The sequence below is a fragment of the Pieris brassicae genome, chromosome Z (assembly GCF_905147105.1).
Source record: "Pieris brassicae chromosome Z, ilPieBrab1.1, whole genome shotgun sequence".
Classification (NCBI taxonomy): domain Eukaryota; kingdom Metazoa; phylum Arthropoda; class Insecta; order Lepidoptera; family Pieridae; genus Pieris; species Pieris brassicae.
In genome coordinates this window covers 4302323-4326400 of record NC_059680.1, presented here as the reverse complement: position 1 = coordinate 4326400, position 24078 = coordinate 4302323, and the positions used below count along the sequence as shown (strand labels likewise).

General features: G+C 33.9%; 1 protein-coding gene and 1 long non-coding RNA gene across 3 annotated transcripts in view; one reads left to right on the top strand and one right to left on the bottom strand.

The window, feature by feature from the left end:
• Nucleotides 1–17089, bottom strand: part of LOC123718522 (proton-coupled amino acid transporter-like protein CG1139) — a 46690-nt gene extending 29601 nt beyond the window's left edge. The window contains exon 1 of one of the 2 annotated variants that reach the window (XM_045675109.1): nucleotides 17011–17089. In XM_045675109.1, the coding sequence (XP_045531065.1) occupies nucleotides 17011–17082 (72 nt within the window). In that variant the 5' untranslated portion in view covers nucleotides 17083–17089. Of the gene's footprint in view, nucleotides 1–12122; nucleotides 12261–17010 lie in introns of those variants that run through there. The other variant, XM_045675110.1, reaches the window with a different exon arrangement.
• LOC123718523 lies at nucleotides 12198–19498 on the top strand. Its single transcript, XR_006755031.1, has 3 exons — nucleotides 12198–12334; nucleotides 14392–14595; nucleotides 19380–19498. It is a non-coding gene; the product is annotated as an uncharacterized LOC123718523 (long non-coding RNA).
• Nucleotides 19499–24078: the final 4580 nt, after the last annotated feature.

Sequence of the window (24078 nt, the reverse complement as noted above, 5' to 3'; positions counted from 1 at the left end):
ATAGCCGGGGATCGAACCTACGACCTCAGGGATGAGAGTCGCACGCTGAAGCAACTAGGCCAACACTGCTCATGTTCATAAATTATGAATACCACAAAAATACTTATGTATTTGTCCAAAAAACAAATTGATTAATAGAAACAAGAAAAATAAATCTGTTTTATAAAAAGCCCAGTGGCGCTACAAACGTTGGTCTTAACCTCCGATTTCTGTATGTTTTTCGTGATCTTTTGTTTTTTCTTACAGGGAAGTAGGTGATCAGCCTCCTGTACGAAACACACAGGCCATTGACTTTTTTGACCAAAGGCGTGCCTATTTCCTAACGTTTTTTTCTTTTACAGTAAGAGTATTGGACCATTACCATTATAAAGTCAATTGGTCCGTCGCCGGGGTTCCAACTTACGATGTCAGGAAGATTCAAATGCAATAAATTAAAAATGTTAATTGATTATAAACATTACATTTATTTCAATTGAACGAGAAAAAATGCTATATTTAAAAATTCTCGACTACTTTTTCTTTATGAAAAACTACTTTTAATGATAAAGATAATAATGTATGCCTACAAAAAACATCAGAAACTTTAAATTACACATTATCCTTTGAGGTACTTCCCCTAGCTATGAATTTTAAAAGACGGCGGCCATTTGAAATTAAATATGTATTTCAATGTATGCGTCAACTAATAAAAATAAGCTGGATTCACAAATCCTACGTTTTTGGTGTACAATTAATATGTTAAAATGTCATTTACTTTTTATATCAACCATTTGGAAAGTATTTACAGACATAATTATTTAAAATGCGAAATTACGTCATTACCGTCTAATAAATTGTGTTCAAGAATTGGGAGTATATTGAACAGGGTTTTAGTAAAAACAGTGTAATGAATTACGGTATAGATCCTTAATATATGTAACATATAAAATTCCAAAAGCGTGTAAAGTTCTCCATACAGAGCTAGCCGCGGCGGCTTATCTGGAGCTCTATTCCAACATCTTCTATAGATGTCTAGATAATAGATGTCTGACACAACGGTAGTACCACGAGATCAGTTGCATGACGGATTTAGGCACTAATCGAAATAAATTGGACACGTGAGATATCCTTACTAAAAAAAAGAACAAGGATGCAAGAGCATGCTGACCAATATAGAAGTAAAAAAGTATACAAGAATGTTGGTGAAGTTTCACTGCAGCCGGGAAGGTAGACCTTTTTAGAAGATCAGAGAACACGTTTCTTGAAGATTTGGACTCCTGGCAAACGGCTGAGAGTGTGTAGTGAATAATACACATTAAGGCCTCGTCAGGAGAACTTAGAACTGAAATGACTCTCGGTATTATAAAAGACGAGTTAGAAAACATTCGTTATATGCACCTGACTCCTAAGAAATAGACTCACACTCACTCACTCACACACACAGGAAATACCAGTTTATATTGCTATTAGACAGTTCGTTCCATTGTTAACAATTATAATTATTACTTCTTGACGTTTGCAAGCAATACATTATTTTTACGCTACGTCTTTTAATATATAGTACTTTAACTGATTATGTAAGCGGATATTATAAAATATTAATTTCTACGGATACTGAAGGAATAATTTTGATAAGGACACGTTGGATGAAGGGACACGTAAAAATTTAAAACGTAATTAAATTAGTTCATTAAAAATATCTCAATCAAAAGAGATTAGATAATTATAATTGTGACACGTGTTTAGAATTAAGAAATCTAAAATTAATTAAAAGTTAATGACATTCCGAACATGGCTGCGAATTGGTCGCGTCAATTGCAATTCAATGACCACCTTTTGTGGAAAATCCGGATTCACTGATTTCCGACAATTAACTCAAGGTTCCGTTTGTGATAACCTAGATTAGCAAATGTATTTACTTTCGAAGGCAATCGTTATATTATCTTTACGAAACGTATAAATAAATATTATAAAAATAAAAAACAATCACAATTCATACTTAAATAATTAATAAAGTAATGAAATCTTAAGGATTTTTAGGTTTAGCAACATTTGGTGACTAGTCTTTAATATTATGGTGTAGTGAAAAAAGATATACAAGGATGGTGATAGCCGTGTATTGAACGCTCTTGAGTCATAAATTGTTTATTTTCTCAAATTTTTGGGAGGGCTCTATTTTTTTTTAAGTTATTTGAAAAGTTTTCTTTTTTTTTAGCTTTAAATGCCTTCAAATTAGGTAATAAAATAACATACCGCTTTGGTAGGATAAACTAAAAATCATCCTGACGCCTGAGTTAATTATAACATTTAGTTTACTTCAGTTATTGTAGTGGATTACTTGACCATAATAAGTTATTGGGTCGCTAAATTGATTCGGGGTGTTTATTAACAAAATCGCCAGTCAGTCGAGAGAGACTAGCTCTTTTCATTAAAACATGTAGGTCACACGCTAAGCTAAATATTTAATGATTTTAGTCTACATGCTAATCATTAGGCCCTCGAATGTATTCTTGTTTTGTATAAAATATGTAGGCAGTATAACATTTATTGAGTTGGATGTTCACAAATTCACATAGCAAATTGACGAAAAAAGATCGTTGATGGTTCTGCGATGATATTATTCTGGTGCACTCAAGCCCAGTATTTCCGGATATTGTATGTTTCAGTTTTTAATAGATCATGACTATTTTGCAATAGGTATAAGTTCATAGGGTCGGCGTCTGTATCTGTAGGCATACAAATGTCAATTTCAAGACACCATTTCAGAGTTTATTACTGCTCTGATTTCCCGGTAACCACATTCTTTAATCTATACTATAAAAATGAATCGCAAAATGTGTTGGTAAGCGCATAACTCTACAACGCCTGGAACAATTGTACCAATTCTTTTTTTTTAATGTTCGTTGAAGTGTAAAGTTGGTTTGTACGGCGAGAAAAATTCGAATAATTTCCGGGAAAACCCTAAAACAGCCCTTTTATTTTTCCCATACAAACGTGTTGTAAATAAAATGTAAAGTCAATTTGAACTTTATTGCTATTCAATAAAGTTCATATTAAATTACAGCAGCAGTCACTCAAACAAATCGCGTTAAAAAAAGGATTTAATTTTTGAATTATTAATTTAATATCCCTATCTGCGAAAAAATATTTGAATACATACTAATAGGAAAATATATCAATGAGTTACACAATTTTTAAATATTTGTCATTTTTAGGTTCCCACTATCCTTTTAGATTATTTTCCAACAGGTTTGAACCCTTAGTTCGCCTCTTAGTTTGAAACCCTCTAGCAGACATCCCAGTCGGGAAGAGTGGCCAAAGTTCGTGGAAGCGAAGATACTTTGGTCACCCGAGCTGAACCTCACACATCGGCCTATCATCAGGGTGATGGTTCTGCCATGAGAATTTTTTAACAGAACGATGTCTGTGGGGTCCGCTAGTATTTAATAAAAGTCCATTAGTGCCACATATGTGCCTCGGCCTCAGATTGCATCCGTTTTATTGTTTCATTCTTATTTATTAGTATAACGTGTAACATATGATATATATATATCCAGCAAATCTTTATGATGCAAACAAGTGCGTACTGTACTAGAAAAATATTTCCAAGAACATAATAAATATAATAATAGTAATACATATATATGTGTGTAAATATTAAAATTTTCAATGCTTCGTGGAAAAAGTTGTAGTGATTGCGTCTCATATGGCTGACCTTGGCTGGATATAACTTACATTAATGGCTAGTAAATAAATCTTTTGTTAAATTTCTTGTATACGTAATATAATCTTCTATACAACGAGCGTCTTCCCTAGTGACATATTTGAATATGCCAGAGATATGCTGATTACGAAAATTTGAGTTGATTTAACAACTTTAATTATTGTCATGGCATTTTTTGAATTATTATACATTTATGTCAATTCGGTTTAGCGTGTATATTTCCTCGCAAAACAAGACAAATTTTAATTTGTACCAGTTATTCATGACATTAGTGCGTTCAACCGACAAAACAAACGGTTTTTATAACATATTTCAATATTACATTTTGCGTTTTATTATTTATAGCCATTTAGTAATTTGTTTTTGTACAATAACCAGGGTTTGACGGTACGGCCATACAAGCGCTAATTCAAATTCATTTTCACCTCTAATTTATTCATTAACAAAATCGAACACTAACAACCTTAAAATGCAAAGTAAAAAACATCGCTTAACTATAATTGTCATGAGAGCATGAGTCACATTCGTGTTTTTTCCAAACTTGTTACTTTAAAATCACAAATCGCTTTAAATAGCTCAATTGTTACCTTAATTTAGCATCTTTAATTCTTTAAATCGGATACTCAACCAGCGCTGTTATTTAAATATAATTGCGATATTATTAGTTGCTTTGCTGCTGTTTTATTTTGACACAGAACTAGTTGTATATAGATTTAATATTTATTAAATGTGAATTATTCAAATGCCTGATGTGAATTTAGGTAAATACTCTTTATGATGAAGTTCTTTCATCGAGTTGGGAGAGCGCTGTATTTACTGTTTATCTTGTTAATAACAAAACAAGTGACTGTTGCATACGTCCGGATTCGAAGTCGGCGTCCTTCACAAGCCTCATACTTATGTAGTATACAACTATGTTGTGTATATATGTATAGCGAGGCAAATAGCGCGGGAAATGTGTACGGTATATCGTAAATTAAATTATGATAAAAAATCGTTGTTCTAATTAACTAAATACCATGAGCCATCGCGAGAACTAAGGTTCCCTAAAATCAACTAAAAACAAAGAAAAATCTACTCTACTTACGTTTCAATCAGAGAATTGGTAACTCTTAATTATACTTGACTTTTCTCCACCTAAATAATTCTATATTCTCTTACTCACAAACATTTTTATATTATCAATATTACAGTCGCACTACATAAAAGTAATGACAGCAGAACAAAAAATAAATGATTTGCTTCGTGAAGTGTATAGTCTCTACATGTATGAAGAATATTTTAATATAAATACTAATTACAGAATCAACAAATCATTCAACCATTAAATCTCATAATCGATTGTTGCTTTCGTTACACTAACATTTATTTTTATTAAGCGGTCTAATATGTTTTTAAATTTTAATCTCGTGAGAATGACTTTGAGTTGTCCTGACGTGTTGTCTTTCAATATCCGCAATATTGGGAGGTCGCGGTAACACAACAAAATCTTCGGGATCGCTTCATATTCATCGAGTCAGTAAAGCTCGAATTTCAAAACAAATTATTATTTAACCAAGCCTATGCATGTGCATGAAATCAGTACCAAGCATTTGTGAGGGTTTTATCGATAAATAGATAGGCCTTTTTATTTTAATACACGTCTATTGCTTTCTGAGTTATTTACTTGGTATTTTCTTCCATCGCACGAAGAATATATAAGCCTAGTGGACATTCAGGGTCAATTATCGCTTAGGCACTAAGCGAACAATGTAATAGATAGTGATAAATATATAAACGAGTCACAAACTCCCCCCGAAACGGCTTTTACAGATTTTTAAGAAATTATTACAGGCTAGGTCTGGAATATCGTAAATATATATTTTTATATACATTGGTGGCCCACTGCATTAAAAAAATATGTATACAAAATCTAACGCATAATTTTCACACCAACCCCGTTTTCATTTTCGTGATACTAGTAAAGTGATAATCTGTATATATAACAAAATAACAAATTTTCATGAAAAGTCCTCAAGAACAAATTACGTGATTTAGAAAACACATTGCCTTGGACTGAATTGGACCTGTTTTAATTTACTTAATATTTAAAATTAGGTACATAATTACTCGTTTGATTGTAGAAAATGCAAGGGATTGTAAATTGTAGCTTCATAAACTAAGTAATTCATGATTTAATTTCATTATGAGTGCAATACATTCAAATTGTAAGTCGTTAATCTCAGCCTGATAGTCATCCGTTTTGTATCTAGTTTTGTGTGTTTGACATAAAACCAAACTATGACCACCAAACATCTTGAACAAATGTCCTTGCCTGCGCAGAAGTGATTTTTAGGTATTACTGGGAGGTCGGTGGTGTGCGACGGCGGGAGAGTGTCGTGTGACGGCGGGAGAGTGTCGTGTCTATCGCGTGATTGGTAAATAGGTTGAGGTTTGGGTCCCGCGCTGTGTACGATGTGCAAACTTTCCCGCACTCCCTTGTTTAATGCTCAAGAACTTTGCTGGTATCTGTAGTTCTCATAATAATCTTTGCCTAAGTCGCGCCGGTTTTATCGCCATATTCTCCTGCAGCTAAATGTCAATTGCGCACGTAGACAACATCCATAGATTTAAAACTTGAGATTTCAAGGTTAAATAACCAGTAAGTTGCTGCTTAAAGAATTATTAAGGAATCAGTTGTTACGCTATTTGCACTTCATAAAAACACTAAATGCAAATATATACCGCCTTAGGATATAAACTAATTTATTACTTATTTTAATCAAACCAATTTCAATTATAAGGTACATGGGTGAGTTGCATGCTACATACATTGTTCGGATTGCGTGTTAATGAATGAAGGTCGATCGCGTTCCTGAATGAACGACATTGTTTAAATCATTCCTCAATCAATCATTGAACAATGAGTGTTAGGAATTCTATTTTGGACTTTGTTTGTTGACATAGAGAGTAGAAAAATCTTTAAGATACCTATCTATCAACAAAGCGTAGTTCCTAGAGTGTCATATTATAATAATAATAATAGACATATTTGTTTTGATCACTGGAAAATATTCGCCTTAAGACGTCTATAACGACTTCAAAGAAAGAGGAGATTATGACCTCTATGGGTTTATGATTTAATGAACGAGTCAGTTTAACCATGACAAATCTCGTTGATCATGCTGTTTAGAAACAATCCTCGCTTGGTACACTTTTGATTTTATCAAGAAGTATTTTTACTCGAATTCTTTGCTGGAGATGAATACAGACACGCAGCAAATATTTATGATTTCAGATATTTTCTTCCGTATATTCTTTCTTTTATTTCCGTATATTCTGTCTGAACAAAAAAAACATCGCGATATCGTTTATAGCTGGTAAAAATTGAAGAGACTTAGAATTTAGGTTCACGTTAATATTTTCTAAGATAAATCTGACTTCAACTTTAATAAATTGCTTAACGACGTTTCGACTTCAAATGCAAAGTATTAATAATATTTACAAAACCCTATGAGATCTATTTAGTGCAATTCAGTATAATTTGACACCTTGAGGCACGGATGGAGGAGCTAATCTTGGATATAAAGAAAATTTCACCCTCAATTGATAGCCTCTCCCTTCAATTTGTTTGAAGGCGGTTGATAATTGATGTGCAAGATTGTATCAGGAAATTAAAATAAATACTCAACAGATAGAATTCGACGTCACTGCAGGAGCCAATCAATTACAATAGCAAGGTCAAGTACAGAACTTATAGTTAATAGAACTGTTATTGAGCTTTGAACAATTGCGTAAGAATAAATAATTAAGTTTAATTAATGTATAGGAAGTAAAAAGCTTTGAATCTGTTATTGTTGAATACGAAATTCCACCCGCGTCACCTCGACATCCGTCGTTCCACAACTGACCGATTTTTATGGCAATTTTTGCCGCGAAGGAAACCAGCTACCCACTGAAGTATTTTCGAACCAATTCGACTTAGGGGCCTTCAAGAAAATAGCGTACCAATTCTTAAAATACCGGCAACGCACTCCCAAACCCTCTGGCATTGAGTGTCCAAGAGCGGCAGGTATCACGTAACATCAGATTAGAAAAAAATTACATATACCTATAACAGTTGTGACAGGTCTAATTACTTGAGTAAGGAAATAATTTCGATCAATCAATTTCATTCAATCATTCAGTCCATTGTTATTGTGAGATACATATTTCACTGTAGTCTTTTATTGACATATACTGTATCAAAGTCAAAAAATCATTTATTCATATAGGTAACACAATATACACTTATGGACGTCAAAAAAATAAATATACATTAAATGCTTCTAATTTTGCAGTTACTGCCAGTTCTCAAATCAAGGTCGTAGAACGGAAGAGAAGAACTGGCAATAAACTCTCCGCCACTCTTTTTAATTACCAAGTTTTTTTTGTATTATTAATAGATTACAACACATGATATCTTGAAGATGTGGGATACCTTATTTAGCACATATCAAGCTCAAGACAAATCCTCTGCATTCAATATAGTTAATATGTTAAGCTATTCATATATATTTTTCTCGATATGGTATTAAAAATCGATAAAACATATATGAGAGAAATAGAAAATAATTTTAATTTTGTAATATGAACTATCGCTGTGCAAAAAATTCGCTACGCAAGTAAAATCAATTTCATATATATAAGGTGTAATAAAAATCCTGTCAAATCGAAGTTAGAAAATATATCATAAAACTAGTTGCCCGTAACTTAGGTTGTTTACGATTTCGGCACAATTAGCTGGTGTACCTCAAATTACATATAAAAATATCTTAAATCACTGCATTAAGGCTTAATGAAGTTAGATTAAACTACTTAGGTAGGTTCTATTCTTTAGATAAGGGCTGAAAGATTATATGGAAATCAGTCGTTTTCTAATTTAAAATGCATGAAAATTTTATAAATAAACTAAAATATTTCAGATTATAAATTGACAAAAAATAGTTTTTAATAATGTCAAAATAAAGCATAGAACCAAGTTCGCTCTATCATGTCATAATTAGTTGAAAATCATTTAATATTTTAACGTTTTGTATAAGTGAAATCGTAAACCTCCAAAGGGGGCAGCCATGATTTTTGGCTTCAAGCTTCAAGGCTTCAAGCTATGTCCAAAACTTCTTGACAAATTGACCACAGAAGCGATCTACAAACATTAAAAAATACAGGTTTTATTACACTGATAAATCGCAATGCATAATGGCGCAATAGTTTTCAAAAGTACGTCAATCATATGTGTAGATCACCTAATTATGATGGTTATATGAATTTATGTATTTTACACGAAATCTGTTAATTAGTTACGAAGATCATAGGTTTTTATAACTTGTATACAATTCAGGTATTTACGAACTGTTAGGCACTTCTCAGTTTGACTTTTTTATAAGCATATCTACTAAATATGAAACTGGGGTTGTTTTTAGTTGAGAGAGACCTAACTGCGATTCCTGTATGTCAAAAATGTAATGACGTTCGAGACTCGTCTTTAGAGCTAAGAACCGAGTGAAACCCTTAGACGGATACAAGTTAAGTAAAACTTTAGAATCAATTAATGTTTTCAAAGTTTTGTAAAGCAAAAGATACCGTCTTACACATAAACCTCAAATACTCGAATAATCTTTGGTGTCTTTATTAATGAGGGTTATTGTAAGTTCATGTTTGAGGTGGATTTTTAGATTAATTAAATTAAAAAAAAAATATTATTAAAAATATGTACCCTTATAAACTTTTTTTATTTATTAACTTAAAAATTGATAAATAAAATATTTTAAATACTGTATAGTCGTGTATAAAATATTACTTGTTTATTTATTATAAAATGGATTAATCAATTTTACTCCTGATGTTTTATTCAAAAAAGATCAGACTCTAAGATAAATTCATAAATATATCTCTCCGTTCCACACAGGCTGGTTATTACTTTAATATGGAGTCACACAAGAAATGTAAATAGCCTGGAGGCTTGGTTATTACCAAGGATAAACAGCACAGAATTTTTTGGGCTGACGTCATTAGACTATTAAACTGCGAGTCCGAACTCTCCTCTGTTACATATGGCCAATTGTTCTGTACGGCTGTGAAGCTTGAACAATTAAAGTAGATACCCTACGGCGCTTGGAAGCTATGTGTGTAGTGAGGTACTATCGTTGCATGCTTCGTATCAGCTGGATCCAGAAGGTCTCTAACGAGTTGGAATGTCGAAAAAAATTATGCAGTACATTAAACAACGGAAAATTCCGTACCTGGGCCACGTGTTGCACCCTGACCGCTACCATCTCCTTCAATTAATTATAATTGATAACATCCGGGGTAAACGGCATTTTGGTAGAAGAAAGAAATCATAGCTTCGCAACGCTAGGGTCTAGGGAGTGGACTGGTATAGCAACTGCGGAAGAGTTGCTGCATCTGGCACAGAACAAGACACACTTCAAGAGACTGACGGCCAACCTCCAGTAATGGAGAGGCACTACAAGAAGGAGAAGATAAACAGCACGGGATATGTGCCAAACCTTATATGCAATACCTCGATAACGAGGTAGGCAATTTTTGGATTTGACTCATTGAATGGTGATATTGATGTTATGTAATTTAAGAATATATATATTATATTGAATATATTATTAGAAGACCGCACATATAACTCATGGTTTGACAATACTACTTTCTAAATTTGGGTGAATTTAAATCTAAACGGCGCTGTTCATGTAAGATCCCTTCTAAGCATCTTTGAGAGTTAATCTAGTATTTTAAAAAGTCAGAAAATGTATATTGAGACTAAAATAATGCACATTAATTAATGGTTAATTAATAACCTAATTAGTCTTAAGCCAAGAAATCTAGTCGGCCGTGACATGGTCATTATGCATTCTACCATTTTCATATTTTAATGTCAAATTAAATAATAAACTTGTTTCTATTAAAGTACTTTGCGTTTGGCTATGAAAATGGGATTTATAAGAACTTCGGTGATTTTTAAGTTTGTTCTGTGTAGAAAGTGTGGAAGTGTATCCCATATTATATGAGAATTTACCGAATATTAAGAATGATAAAATCCCTAATTATTTAAAAACACAGTTAATACTTATTTAAAGAGCAGTGTTGGTCCAGTAGCTTAAGCCGGTGACTCTCACTGAGGTCGAAGGTTCGAGCCCCGGCTGTGCACCAATGGACTTTTTTCTTTGCGCTCAACATCCGATCAAACGGTGAAAGAAAGCATTGTGAGGAAACCGGCTTGCCTTAGACCTGACAGTGTTTGAGAGGCACATACTTGCCTATTAGATTGACAAATGATCATTTAACAGATTTAAAAATCTGAGGCCCAGCCCTAAAAAGGTTGTAGTGCCACTGATTTGAATACTTATTTAGAAGTTTGTGTCCCGTAATTAGTAGACTAATGGGGAATGGGCCAGATTTATTTCTTTTCCTGTTACATTAAATGCTTTAAATGCGAAAGCACAATTAGTTGCAAGTTAGATTAGATATTATCGGAGAGATAGGCTACCGTTTCTATATAAATAACGAGTCGTAGAAAATACGATTGGTATTGTGTATACGACTGGACATGTCTATCATATAGCAGAGATATAAAAAAGGTATATTTAAATACACTAACATATAGGTCATTCAAACGTACTAATAAATTTAACTAATATTTCCTGTTAGAGCGGAAAATTACTTCAATATTGGAATTCCATCATATACGGCTCATCTTAACTATTTGTATTGTGTTTCATTATTTATAATCAACCAGCAAATTGCATTTTTATCAAAATTGTTTTGAAACAGTTAGTGAAACGTCGTATTGGTTATATTTTTTATAGAATGAAAATAATTTTATATTTTTTCTTATAACATGTACAGTGTACTCTGGTTAAACGTGTCTTGGATCGGACACATTTCCTTCCTTTCCTTCACCATACGACTTACGACGACATACAGAGAAAATTCTGTCCAACAGTTAACAAACGCACGATCCTAGAGTTGAAAATCGCGTTTTTAACCCCTAGTTAACAGTTTGATTTCGTAGATATAAAATTATTTAAATAAAATTTTAGTTTTTTTAACTTGTAACATTACTTAAAAACTACACAAATACTTTCAACTTTCGCATATTATTTATTTCTATGATATTTAGAAAACAGTAATCTTCAATAAAAATATTTGATTTTTTTTGTCACATCGAATCAGATTCTTCTGAAGAACCTCTGATTTAAACACGGATGCAGTCAAATAACACAATCAGTACGTCCCTATATTAGTCTGGCATTAACCGGGATCCAAACTGAGTATTGACATCGTATTTCAGTGTAGTTTATTTATGTCCGACCATGAAACAGTCTCTGCCGGATTGCGCTCGAAATACCATTCGCGTCAATTTAAAAAAAAGTAGATTTATTCCAACCTGTTTATTTTGTCTGGAGGGCGTCAGCCCCACCTGGGAGCCCATTTCGGCGAAAATATTCTTCGGCATGGTGCACAAAAACACACGCGATTTTTAAACACGAAACGCGGTGCGCGGGCAACGCGCAGATCGGCAAATGATGCCGCGCGAGAGATTGCGCAGTTTTAATAAAGCTGTTTGTGACGTCACCCCAGCGCCTTCGGACCATTCAGGTATCTGTTTACTAACACTTAATCTCCTGAACCTTCCGACGACCACTATAGGTAAATTTTGCGTAACCGAGTCTTACGAGTTCAAAAAATACTGAGTTCATTTCGGAAACAAAATTACAAACAAAAAGGTAGCAAGGTGCAGGCCTCATAAAATATGTCTTGAATACTCCTATGTCATATTCATTCAGGAATGCAAGTGAGATTTATCCTGGACAGCCTCAGTGTCTTAGTGGTTGGTCTAACATTGACTGTGGAACGTACAGGTGTGAATGCTGAAGGTCGTGGGTGTTTAAACACTGAGTGTGTTCTCAGATGAGCAAACACCATGGCTGACGGAGCTGCGTTTGGTCTCACTATTGTGTCCAATATCTGTACCATATAGGTAAGAGAGTTATATGTGCGCAAAAAGGTGCGCAATTTTGCCACACACACACATTCACTAAAACAGATAAATCACAATATATAAGCCTGTGTATATATAAATCGGTCAAAATATAAAATTTCATTTATTAATTGTAAGGAAGAATGAAGGAGTGACTGAGCCATACTTTTGTGAAAAAGGTATCAAAACATTGGCGCAAGTTTATCAAGATACCATTCTTGGGAAGGTAGTGAAGTACGTTAACAACACCAAGTTCAATAACTAAGAATGGTTCTTCAAAAGACTCGGTGCCGGGTCATAAAGCTCCGTCTACGAAGTCTTATTTGGAAATGGACTTTTCGGACTTCATCAGAGCTGAAGACTGGCCGTCGTCTAGTCCCGATCCTAATTCGTTGGATTATGATTTATGGTCAGTTTTAGAGAGTACGGATTGCTCTAAACGCCATCATAATTTGGAGTCCCTAACACAATCCGTGCGATTGGCAGTGAAGAATTTTCGCATGGGAAGAGTGCGTGCTTCTATTGATATCATCTCAACGTTTAAAGGACTGTATTGCAGCCAATGGAGACCACTTCGAATAAGCTTTTAGTATTTATATTGTTGTATATTTATGTATTAAACTAAATACACTCTAAAATTAATAAATGTTATTTGCAATAGATTTTTTTAATTTTTTTCAGTATTATGTCTAGACTAAGTATACTTAACGTAACTAAAAAAGTCTTAAAATATTATAGCAAAGATTTGGTATCCTTTATAATAGATATTCCTTTGTTATTCGTTGTTATATTAAATTATTATTGGTAGTTACATATTATAACATTGGTGTTTTGTATGTGCAAAAAGTATTTTTTTTAAATGGAAAGTATTTATTTAATCAAAGTAAGTAGCATTGCTATGGAAGCACTTTTGCCATCTTATAGGTTGAAGGAAAAGTAGGTTAATTGAACCGTTTGCTAAAACCATTGCAACCATTCTGACGGGAATCAATAAAATCTTTAAAAGCAGTTTCGCCGGCCCAGAATTGATTTTTTTTACCTTGCAAGAAGCTATCCCAAATTTGAATTATCGTACAGGATCCACTCTTCATCACAGGTAACATTACAAATTTTTGGACAGCTTTCTTTTATACATTTCTCAGTGTAATATGATACGTCATGGCACTGTTTAGAATTATGGCACCTTCATAGGTAATTTAATAAATTTGCCACTTCTATATAATAAAAGCAGTGTTACAGTTACAAGATTCATCCTAATTTGTAGGGAATTTATTTATTTAGCTTAGAAACAGAGAACCCCTTTCGTAAAAGTGACCAAGGTTCTACTATTCCTAGGATGTGTTAGGCAATAAAATTTTCCCCCGTAATTGACGCGTTACACCTCTCTTACCCAGTTTCGCAGAGCCGTCTACAAATTTTGCAATAAGCGTAATTACTTTTATTTCGTTCACTGTTATAATTAGATATTTGTCGTTTTTAAGTATTAAAGTTAGTTATCATTAGTTACTAATCGTTATTACGTACATTTATACATGCTGTGTTTGCCTCTTAATAAGTGCATTTTTTTTTGCTTGTGTCTAGATCTAATCTGATTAATCAGGGTCATCAGAACAAGCGACGGAAGTGGAAATGGATAGGCCATACACTCAAAAGAGATTCTAATTGTATCCTCTAGCAGGTGCTTCATTGGACCCGGCAAGGAAAGCGGAAGCATGGCCGTCCCAAGAAAACCTAGCGTCGTACAGTTGCAGGTGTGACAAAGAGAGCCGGAATGACTTGGAGCGAGGGGACATAGGCTCAAGACCAAACGTGATGGAGATTCATTGTGGACGCCCTCTGCCCCAAGTCTAGATAGAATATTTTACCGCAATGCCCGTAGGTAAACCTTTTTTTAAATAAATAATTAAACATAAATGCAAAAACGATAATTTCAACAACGACGAGTGACACATAATATAAATTTCCATCCGATCTACTGAGAACACAAACATTTAGTACTTTGGATTGGAGAAAAGAATAATGTAGAAACAGTATGTCCAAATTTGTTTATAAGTATATTTAACTACAATAATAAGCAAAATTTAACATATTTTTCGTGTTCATTATCATATTCGTGTGAATTTTAACAGATCTTATGGCTGGACTAGGTATTTTACCATTCAAAGATCTTGCTTGGCGACACCTGGCAACGCAGGAGAACCCTTAATACTAGAAATATTATACACCTAAACCTTCCTCATAAATAATTCTAGAGGTATTAACCGCAATAAATTCTGCGTATTACTTTCGAAGTAATCGTAAACAGATAGACAAATTGACAAGGTTGAGGACTTGCTTTTATATAATATAAAAAACATATTTTCACCAGAAATCTATCATCTTTAAGGCAGCGCGCCTAAGAAAGGTTTTGTCTCCGAGTTACTTTACGAACGTGATAGTCATCACTAAAAAGTCTTTGAATGTTTCGGGTTAATATATAGCATGCCACTCACTAATAACGTGGCTATTTTCATAAAAAAAAAACAAAATTGGTTCATTAGGTACATAGATACTCTCTTTTTGTTACACAAGTTGTGCCTCCGCCGCTCAATATCCTCTCAGCCATTTAAACGTATACATCGGTCCTTAGAACGATATACGAATCCCTAGAGCGATGCCCTTTCTTTCCCGTAGTTCTTTCCAAAGGTAGGTCAACTAAAAAAATTGTATTTTGATATCCGATAACCAAAGCCTACACGAGTTCTATACGTAAATGGTCTAATTAATGACTTGTTCGATATAAATGAAAACATACGCAGAGCAGATAGAGCAATAAGAAATACACCAATAACACAAATTAGTACGTCGAACTGACGTAAGGAAATGACGACAATAGTCTAGCTGTTGTATGCACAAAACAATAGAATAATTATTTATGAAATATAGGGTAAAATGCGACATTGTAATGAGTACGCCGATTTAAATTCTGAAATTTTCCGAATTAAAATATTCAATTTTTAAACGGCTAAACCTATACAAGCCTAGACTCCTATATTAGGCAATCTTAGCTTTTTAAGCCGCTTCACAAGCCGCACCAGCTCTGTTGTTGGTTCCATGAAGGAAGGGTCCAGCGTGTCAGCGTGAACAGGTTGCATCCCATACCAGCACGCAGCCCATCTTCCAATTAAACTCATACCGTCCGATCTCTTACCATCGTCTCTTGCAATACCAGCCAACTCAAGTAGACTTGGTATATTGACGGTGGTGAGGGACCGGCGTATGATATCGTTAAGTGCAGCATGTCTCGAGAGGCGGCCTGCACATTATTGGCATGACAGTCCGCGATGTGCTAGCTTTTCGACATCACTTCCACAGGGACATTTATTAGAAGCGCAGACCGGAACCCCAAGCCATAGACTGGTTGCGATTCGGAGCGTGTCAGGCTCAAGAAATGCTCCTGTATTTGACGAAGGGGACGCGTGAAGCCAGTAACCGGCCTCATGCGTACAGCGCAGTTTGTCATAAGACAATTTACAGTTTATGTCGTCCCAGCTCATCTGTGAAATTGGAGAAATCGGAAAATTTTGACCTGGGCATGCAATTAAGAAAGCGTTTCTAGCTTCTTCCAAGCTTGAAGAAAGTTCGAAGGGGATGCCCTTAAAATTTTACCTATGAGATTTGCTGAACTATGAACAGAAGATAGGAAGGTTGGTAAAGCGATACTGGATATTTTGCAAAACCACCATAACGGATGGGTAGGGATACTTGGGTCTAAGATTGCTCTTTCAGCTATCTTTCATATTAAGAATCAATTTTGATAGAGTCGTCTATGTTTACACATAATAATAAATTAATTTTACACCCCGGCGCTACGACTTCTTCGCTTCGTCGCTATTTTGTTCTACGAAGGATAATTTATATACTAAACCTAAAGCGTTATGTTCAACTCTGAGTTCGCACCCGGCCATTTTTCTTGCTATGCGCAATAACCACTTATCTAATAGTACGCTAAATTACAACATAAAACTATGTAGTTTCTTAGTTAAGGTTGATGACATAAAGTGTCAGGCGCAAATGTTACCAAGATCAGTTGTGGTAGTCAAAAAAAACTTTGGTACCCTGCGGTGGTCTAATTTATTGCTCCAACCTGTAGCAGGGGACGATATGGGATCAAAACTACCCCTTAGCTACAATCTTTTAAAAATAATAAACAAACGCATTCTACTACAAACGCGTTTGTAGTTGAATAATTGAAAAATGTAACGAATATTATAAGACTTATATATACATTTCAGGTTTAATATGGTCTACGTACCCAATAATCTTCTATAAGTCTAAAGTACTCAGAAGTGGGTTTCTTCAAATTTAGTTTCACAGGCTGCCTCATTATCCTATTTTAAACAACACACTTTCCCTCCACGAAAACAAAACTGACGGCACATAAAACTGTATGGATTACAATTTCACTATAAAATTCGATATACAATACAATACAATACAAATTCGCCGAGTTCCGCATATATATACGATAGATATGTTCCGTATATATTATCCGGGCGCACACGTAATGTGTACTACATAAACTCATTTTTTTAAAATTTGCATGCATAAATCAACCGTTGGCTAGGCTAGGGACAAAATCGATTAGTAGTACTTTGATATTATGAGGTAGACAGTGACAGTTAATATAAACGTACTAAAATATTTGTTTTTATTAAACGAGTATATTTATCATTTTATAGAAATTGACGTAAATAGAATTTTCATAAGATTCAGGATTACATACATCTGGAAATTAGTTGTAAGTTCATTGCTGGATATTACTGCTACTTGCTGCTCAAATGAACAGGAATTATCGTCTTTACGGCGAAGTAATCAGGTTTTGATCCGATGATCAGTTTAGGAAAGTACAGAAGGCATCTTTTTAACCAACAAGATCCAGTACATAAATTAACCTTCAATGCGTCACATAACAGAGGCCGGAACAACAGTACTTTCAACATTGGTGCGTCCTAAATGCTTTTTACTTTAAAATTACAGTATTAAAATACTTTCAGAGGAATCCTAAGAAAAAAATTCAAATCGTTATTTATTATGTGTAAGATTACAAAGATAATGACGTCTTTTATTGATATTATATCTTTTTATTAAAGTGGAAGAACGAATTCGATTACAATGATAACATCGGTTATGATTAAATAAATTTCTTAGCCAGAATCTCTATTCCTGATCATTGTCTTGTCATTTTCTTTCTCTCCTGATTATTACATATAGGTAACACAATGTATATTAAGTAAAGTTATTAAAAATATTTTAATTTTACAGTTACATTTCTCAAAAAGAACACAAATGAGAATTGGCATTAAACTCTGACAGTTCTTTTTGGTGCAGTTTTTTTTTCCAAATATAGAAGGACCATGCTCCACATAAAATGTTATTCGCCTTTTTATTTTTAAAAAAAACAGTGGCGCTACAACATTTTAGGTCTGAGCCTTAGATCTGTTTCGTGAATTTTTTTCTAAAAGGCTTGGTAGATGGGCCATTGGTGCTCAGGGATACACGGCAGATGCCGTCTAGAATGGAGGATGTATCTACATCCTCAGGGATAAGAGTTGAACGCTGAAACTAGAACAACATTAGAAAACATTAGAAACTAGACCAACATTATTTTATTCCTTAAGCAATTAATTTATAATAAATAAATTTTATTTAAGGAATAAAGTATTATTGTAATTAAAAATATTATAAAACTATTATACAATTAATGGAAATTTACAATTTTCTTAGCCTATAATTTAAATTATTAAAAAGAAAGTCAAAACAAATTAAAAACGTTTGGGCCTTGTGACATGCGATACGTATTCGTTGAGCTAGGAAAGTACCACCTTTGGGGTTACCGGCACTATCTACCAGACGCCAACTTAAATCTTTAATTAGCGCCTCTGGAATTGAACCCCAGTCTCTACTCCAAAGGGAACAAAACCGAAGTTGGAGGAAAGACTCTTATATTTATGCCGTTTATTATTTTCTTCCTGCTCTGCGGCTGCGCCAGCTATCTTGCTTGTCTTTGATTATAATTAAAATATAAAAATAAACGTTTAGCCTCTATCAGCAGTACGCATTGAGAATTAGAATTATATAAATAATCATAAAATATACTTTAACTATTGTGCGTTGCAATTAATATGGTTGAAAAAAATATTATTATCTATTGTTGGCTCGCTAGTAAATGGATCACGGTTCAGTACTTGCTTTGAATTACTCATAATTGCGCTTCTCTTTTCTTGGAAGAATCTGTCTGGGATTCACGTTTTCGACGCAAAAGTCTTTCATAAAAAAAAAACACAAGTTATTCAAAATCAATTGCACAAATTAGTTAAACACATGTCTACAAAAATAAATCATAATGGCTTGAAATCACTTAAAACTGCATTTCCACCTGTAAGTTTAAAAAAAAATTGTTACAAATACTGCAATTTTATCGCAAATCATCAAGAACACGGCAAATCGATTCATCAAGGAACATTGTAATGGTCGTTCTTAGTTTGAAATTTTTTTCACATATCACCTCTAATAGCCTATCAGACACGCGATAAGAGGCAGATTTGTGGCCTAAAAGCTAGGGAGCAGGAGAGCGTCAAATGTCAAATATTCCTAAAATGTGACTTTATTTTTTTTAACTAGGGCTGGTGGGATTGAACATCATCTTTTCTTCGCCTGCTCCCGTTATCATGGCGGTCATGTCGGAGATCCATCTCGACGAACTATCAGAGATATTCAATAGAACACTTATGTCAGGGCACACTTTTATGCACTATAATAATTGTTTTTCTGTACGAATTCTGTATAAAAACTGACACAATCTGAATTTTTATTAGTATTCTTAAATGTAGTATTTTATTTGTAGTAGTAGTATTACACACAAAAATTTGTGTGTATGGTCTTATTTTAAACTATGTCTCGGTGGAGACCACATGTAGTACTATATTTAATTGCCGAAAATAATATATAATAGGTCAAAGACCTAAGAGTTTCAATAATGAAAATTGTCCTAATATTTTTACCTAGTATAGTCTATCTAGTTATAGTCTATCTCATAAAGACGAGTCTATTTAAATTGTTACAAAGAGATCAATAGCCTCAATTTGATCCCTAAACAAAATATTGACCTTAACCTAGAGAGGGTTCATGGCACAGTGAAGAACAGATGAGATTGCAACACTTGCGCGAATGATGCGCCAGAACAACTCGAAGCAGTGCACACCAGTGATAACCGGTCAGCTTGTTGTCTAGGTTGCTGGGCCAAATGGGAAAGGGATGGCCATAGTGTTAGCGAATGCATGTTTATGATAGGACACAGAGTCTCATTAAATAAGAAAATATGTTTGAATTTGAATTTAGGACAAGACATCGTAGTTTTTTTGGTTTCGTCCCAGTTTTTCTCGCGTTATGTTTCTCCACCATACGAGGAAGTAAAATTCATTTATTCATATAGGGTATACTTATGAAATAGTGTTTAGGTAGAAATAAGTCATACTGCCCCGGTTTGTCATCGTTCTACGAGCTTTGGTCGTGGAATCACATTTATTACTATGCTCTATGAGTCTTTAATTACAACACACAAAATACAGTATTTACAATTTTATTAACCTTCATAGTAATATTAATGTTAATTAAAAATTAATAAATACAAATTTAAAAAGTTTGGTCCCTGTGGCAGTGTACCTTTAACGCTGGCACCATTTCCTCGTTGTATTGCGATAATTATTCGTTAAACGAGTAAAGCACCAGACGTGGAGTCTACTATGATACTAAATACCAGGCGTCAACTCAAAATATGATAGTTAAAATTGTTGCTTGGAAATCATTTTCTTTGTTTTTTTAAATTAACATTTTTATTAATACAAGTCATATTAACAAAAAATTATAATAAATTATATACTAAATAACTTAAATACTTAGGTATAATTATAATATATTAATGTTACTATTTATATAGCTGATGTTATATTAATTGTCTATCTTAATAACAAATTGTTTTGAGAAACGATTCCCGCTTATACTGGTACTGCACAGACTCTATTAGATACTACATACTTATATAATGGCATGTTTGTTGTCATCTAAGAATAATTTATACTCGAACAATATTATTGTTACGTCCTACCAACCTTTGTATTATTTAAATTAACAGGAAAGTTTTCAATAAAACAATACACTTCCGTAGTAGTGGGAGATTTACAAATTGCCGTGACAGTGAAGTTTGCCGCCCTGACCTCCTAGGTTATTTTTACAATCCAACAATATCGACGTAAAATAATTTTGAGAAAAAAACTATACGAAACCACTCAGTACGCAGCCTCCAATCAGTAGTGGGATTGACATGTATACGTTTATAGTAGATTTTCTGCAATGCCGGTATTTTCATTTATACAAAGTGTGAGCTGAACGCGCTGAGGACGATTACTGGTTGGGGGCGAACTGACTGACTCTAGAATATGGACTCTAGAGTTTGCTTCCCCGAATGTGCAATGACAAGGGGAAAGTGATAGTTTTTTTTGTAATCTCACAGAAATCTTTTTGATTTGTATGAGATAGCAAAAAAAACAATTCGGGTCCCAAATTTGACGCCCAAGGCTCCAGCATTCTCAGCCTGTTAGTAAATCCGCCACGATTCCGTAGAATTGAAGAAATAGCTTTTTTCTAATTTTACAGGTGGCAAACAGACTACACTGGGCAGCTGATTCGACATAGTGGTGGTGCGCGGCAAAAACTGCCTTCAAAAACGCTCAGTTGTGGAAAAACCTTGTACATTATATACGTTATTCTACATTAATTATATCTAAGACGAATAAAACAATTTACATTTGAAGAACTATTGTGTTAGTCGTAATACGACTAAATACAGAGATAATTTCATGAAAAGTACCTAAAAATCAGTATTTTCTTGATTTTGTTCCCTTAGGCCGTGGAGTTTAATTGCATAGACGTTAATTAAAGATTAAAGTTAGCGCTTGTTACCTAGCTTAAAGAATAAATATCACAATACAGCGTGGAAATGCTGCCAGCATTAAAGGACTGATTATACTTCTCGATCTAATCTGCGATCTTTGATTCTTTCTAACGATAATTCTCATCTCATAAATGTTAAGTATTCTATTTCACGTTATTTTATCTAGCTTATAGACTAGGACTCGTAATTCTGTGTTTGTATTCGATTATTCGATATACTGTAGGCTCTTAGAACAGGGGGCAATTTTTAAACGATGTTACAAAATATCCTTTCTTACATCAATCAACCAATTCACAGATTTTGTATAAAAACGATCCACATTTTGCTGGTAAATGAAACTAACTTTGGATCGACTAGGACTTATTGAATTCGAAACACAAAGTACAGTAATAAACAGTGTGTATCAATGCAACCGTTATAACTCATAGTAATTGGGCGTAATGAAGCGGTGTGATTGAAGCCAAGGTGACAGGATATAGGGCGACAACAGGAAACTACTGATTGGAGCGTCTCGTGCGATACTCAATCGCCAAATTACTACTACTAAGTATTAAGGAAGTTGAAGCGCTGAAAATACACCTTTGTAAGCGATTCTTCCTGCTTAGTATCTCGATATACTACGATGGCGCACCGCTTGTTATACATTATCAGTCACATCAATTCATACGAAAGGTCTATAGTGGGTGCTTGATTCTTAGTCGAATATAACCAAAGTACTAGAATTTTATTACATAATAAATAAATAAAAATATGCTTATTCATTTGAGAACAGTTCTTTATAATGTGTAAGATTGTGGACCGTGAGCGGGTAGATATTAAGCAACCTATTTAATCTATTATAGTCTGCTCGCATATTGCGCCTGGCGAAGTCTTTACGGTCTGACAGACGACGACATCCCTCTTTCTTTTAAGAAACAGCCTATTATCATACGGGAGCTTTTAAAATTACACTTAGGACTTAACAGCTTCCTAACGGAAAGTAATTGTCTGAGATGATAAAGCTCTTCCGATGGGAATCTGTATGGCCGGAATAGCATTACCTTTAAATGATGCCTATGAAGGTACACGTTTAATTAACTTCAACTTCATATGCTATATACTACATAATTGGATGGACGAAATCACATTCAAGTCGAAAGAAATAATGATCTTTCAACGGTAGTAAACAAATGTATCCTATAACCTATAACTATATATACTACTAGTGTAGTTTTTTTTAAATAATCATATCGGTATAACTACGCTACTACTACTAACTTACATAATGATAATTAAAATCCATAAATATAAAATTAAAACAAATTTAAACAGTGTGTAGTTTAAGTCATGTATGTAGACCATGTAAAGACAAAATAATGAGCCATATACTGTTGCAGAAATATTGCCGAGATATTCCATTTTTGAGCCATGTACTGCATTAAAATGTGTTTTGTATTTTTGGGCTATAGTCGGCAATGGTGTAGCCACATATTTTACAGGTACCGGCAAACTTCTTGAGCCTTGAGTGGGTTAAGTTTGCGCAACGTACACAGCGCGGGACACAAACTTCAACTCATTTACCAATCACGAGATCGACACGTCACTCACCTACCGCCGCGCATCACCCACCACGTGATTCCTAAAAATCGCTTCTGCGCAGGCAAGGACATATTATATAAAAAGTTTAGCCGTGTAGGTTCCTTTACAAAACACTCTCTCTGTATTGCGCAAATTTAATGTTAAAAGTGCAAATGATAAAAAGCATCGTACGTAATTTTTGATTGAATAAAATATGTACAATTCTAAACTTACCCTAGTCTTAGTGTAGGAATATAAATCAAACCACATTTGAAATCCAATCTTATGAATACTTTCTATGAAGATATGGAAACAATATCTATATGTACAGAAAATGCTATGTCTATTCTTTGTATGTACTGTCCTCAATCCAGTGGGTATATAGGAATGAAAAACCTCTTTTTGCAAGTGGTAATTTCATATTGCCTTTGGTGTGTCTATGAAAAGTTGAGGGAAAAAAATGGCTTGGCAACATAAGCTTTGTTAGTCCACACTTGGGTCTACTTTGGTCTGTACATGGTGGACATAATTATCCAACAAAGTTACACAATCAATAAATATGCTGAACAGATATGATAAAATAGAATGCACTTAGTATAATGGATTCTCTAGTTGAATCTTCCATGTCATGATGGTTAATGAACACAATGAAAGCTGAAGATTTTTGTAATCCGCTTGATAAGCTTAAAGAAATGTTTTTTTCCATTAATTAACACTAATTTTAAGAGTAGACCACCAGTCCACTGTCGAACAGTTTGTGAACGAGCCATAATTTAATCTTATGAAGCACTTAAATGTACAGACACAACCCAT